Here is a 2902-nt window from a genome sequence, read left to right as displayed (position 1 = left end):
GGCGGGGGCCTGGGGCCTGCGGGGACAGGGTCAGCCTGCCGCTCTGCCGCTCCGTTACCCTGTTACTCGGTGCCCCGCTCTCCTGCCTGAGTCCCAACTCGCCGCTAACGAAGCCGGGGCTGTACCTTTTGTCTTCGCGTCTATAGTGAAGTACCTGGCTTTTAGGATTTGGAGTATCGATGCTTTGGCTGCAGTGAGGCTTCGAAAGGAGAACTGTGGGGAGGGAACAACTTTTTGGACGGGGAAGTCCGCAGCGCTACGCTGGCTGTGTTTGCGGTAGTGCTGGGTGGGTTTAAGCAAGTCACATCACCGCTGGGCCCCTGTTCCTCCAGCTGTAACGTGGAATTAAAAGTGGCTTCTGTCTGAAGAGCTCTGAGGGGAAGGGTGCTGTGTGAAATCCAGCGGTGGTGTGGCTGAAACACTTGTGTGAGATTTGAGCATAACTATAACACCTTTAATGATGTCACGTGCTGGCAGTGAATTCACTTCCTTATAAACCACTATAAGAGCACAGGATAGTACTTATTTAATAACTTATTTTTCATAGGTTGGAGCAGCTTTGCCTGTTGATGTCTTGACATATGAGGAAAAAACTCTGTCTGCCATATTAAGAGTTATTAGCAGGTAAGGTGCAGCAGGTACGCACTTCAAACACTGCTATAAAAATATATTTCATAAGAAAACAGAACTCTTAACCTAAGGATGGTCTTTGACGAATTAAGGCTAACTTGCAGATGTATGCATAGAGTATGCAGAAAATACGAATTCACTAAGCTTTGTAACCTATGTGCATCAGTATGTTATTCCTCTAAAACGGAATGGTCTGGTAGGACCATTGAAATATGTGGCTTTACATTTAATTTCTATGGTAAAGATGAAAATGGTCTCCAGGTTTAAATGGTGAAGACAACTGCGGGTGATTTAGGGGAAGAAGGAGCTTAAAGGCACAGAAAGAATAAGGCTGGTAAAGTGAACTTGAAAAGGTTACAGTATGTATCTATGTATATCAAGGACAACAGACTGCAGTCATTGCAATAACACTCTGGGGCACTCAGTTGCTACTAGAACTCTGGTGAAATTACCTGCGGTTAAACTCAGTTAAGGTTTCATTAATCTTTATATAACGTGCTTTTATTTAAGATATTTATGCTGCAGGAAAACTGAGAACAATAAATTTTATTAATAAATTTCATTTTATTTAGTGGCCTTGTCAAGCTGTGGAGTGCTCTAACGTTGCTGGGCTTCTATCAGAACAGGAGGTGTGCCTTTCGAGTGCTGCAGGTAAAGCCCTGCAGGGGCTGGATGGCGTCTCCCAAATGTCAGTTCTTGCTGTAAGGTTGTCTGGCTGCCTGAGCACGCTGCCTCTTTGTAGAAAGATGGCCTAGATGCAAAAACATCTTCGTTTGGGAGTGAAATGCTTTTCAATGCAGGTGTGTAGGTCTGTGTTGAAGTAATAATGAATCTTGTAAAATGTGACAGTAGTGCCTGTCTCGTTACTTTATGGTTTCATTCCAATGAGGAGCCCTGATCTCATTAATAAATCTGCAAGAAAATAATTTCTGGAAAGTTTTGTTCTTGGCCCACACCTTCGTCCAATCTTTTATTTCCCCTATCCCATTTCTTCCCTTTCTAATAGTCACTGTCGACTGACCTCATTTAAAAATGCATGCGTAAACATGCACTTCCAGAGCTCCTTTTTTTTCCTGAGGGTGCTGCTTAATAAAATGAGTTCCAAGAATTCTTTGTCTCCGAAGCGATGGCTAAACAAAAATCTGCTCAGGCATAGCTCTAAGCTTTTAATCTTTTCTGTAAAAGGGAAATTTAAGTATTTTCAACTCTGCGTGTGTTTAATGTTGTTTCGTATTTGGTTTTTTTTTTTTAAATGCTTTAGTTTGTTTCTTGCTTTGTTTTTGTTTCTCCCCCAAACTAGACATCTCCATTTCTTCTTGCGTTATCTGGGAACAGTAGAGAACTAGTCTTGGACTGAATGCTGTCGTTGGTTTGGTTGTACAAAGCAGAAGTTGTTTGAGATGTTGCAGCCCTTCAGGTATGGAATTTCTGGAGGTGATTTCCGACAAAGAGCCTTGACAAAGCTAACAGTTATCAACTCACTGCTTGGACGTCTCGTACTTCAGAGTTTACACATAAAAGTTGGAGACAAAGCTGAACTTACCAAAGCTTTTACACAGAATGATGTTGTTACTTTTTCTGATTTAACAGGTGACACAAATCCTTTGCATTTAAATGAAGATTTTGCAAAAAAATCTAGGTTTGGGAGAACTATTGTGCATGGAGTTTTGATCAATGGACTTATTTCTGCAGTTCTGGGTACTAAAATGCCCGGTCAAGGTTGTGTGTTTCTTTCTCAGGAGATCCGATTTCCAGCTCCTTTGTATACTGGAGAAGAAGTCACAGCTGCAGCGGAAGTTAAACGACTGAAGGGTTCTATTGCACACATTTCAGTGTTGTGTAAAGTCAAAGAAAGTGGAAAGACTGTTATGGAAGGGATGGTGAAAGTCATGGTGTCAGACAGTTAGCGCTGTCGATCCTCTGCTGCATTGCTATAAAGGCCAGAAATGTACACTTGGTTTAGACTCTGTCTTTTTATGTGACATCTCTTAATCCAGTAAAGTTGCAACAAAAAACCTTCAAAATGTTTCAAAGACAGCGCGCAAACTCAATCCACATAGCAACTGTGTTAAGAAACTTAGAGCTTTTTATTTTTCCCTGCGTACTGCTAAGATGAAACCAATGGAACGAGGCACTTAACTGTGACAGAAGAGGCACGTTTAGACGAGTTATTGCGCTGCTACAGTGGGAAGTCTGCAGTGGCAGGGCTTATATTGAGGCTGTTCTTTTCAGCAGAATCGCAGTCCACACTAGCTATGTTCAGTTCAAACTT

The 2902-nt window shown here is 42.0% G+C and overlaps 1 protein-coding gene across 1 annotated transcript in view; it reads left to right on the top strand.

Annotated features, from left to right (window-relative positions):
- RPP14 (ribonuclease P/MRP 14kDa subunit) overlaps positions 1 to 2576 on the top strand; it is a 6694-nt gene extending 4118 nt beyond the window's left edge. Inside the window, exons 2-4 of the mRNA XM_009892537.1 lie at positions 548 to 624; positions 1203 to 1281; positions 1931 to 2576. Coding sequence (XP_009890839.1) covers positions 548 to 624; positions 1203 to 1281; positions 1931 to 1987 — 213 coding nt within the window. The 3' untranslated portion in view covers positions 1988 to 2576. The remainder of the gene's footprint in view (positions 1 to 547; positions 625 to 1202; positions 1282 to 1930) is intronic.
- The last annotated feature ends 326 nt before the right edge of the window (positions 2577 to 2902 follow it).

Source organism: Charadrius vociferus, unplaced genomic scaffold (genome assembly GCF_000708025.1).
Source record: "Charadrius vociferus isolate BGI_N301 unplaced genomic scaffold, ASM70802v2 scaffold119, whole genome shotgun sequence".
NCBI classification, from domain to species: domain Eukaryota; kingdom Metazoa; phylum Chordata; class Aves; order Charadriiformes; family Charadriidae; genus Charadrius; species Charadrius vociferus.
The sequence above is the reverse complement of the archived record's forward strand: the minus strand, read 5'-3'. Positions and strand labels throughout refer to the sequence as shown.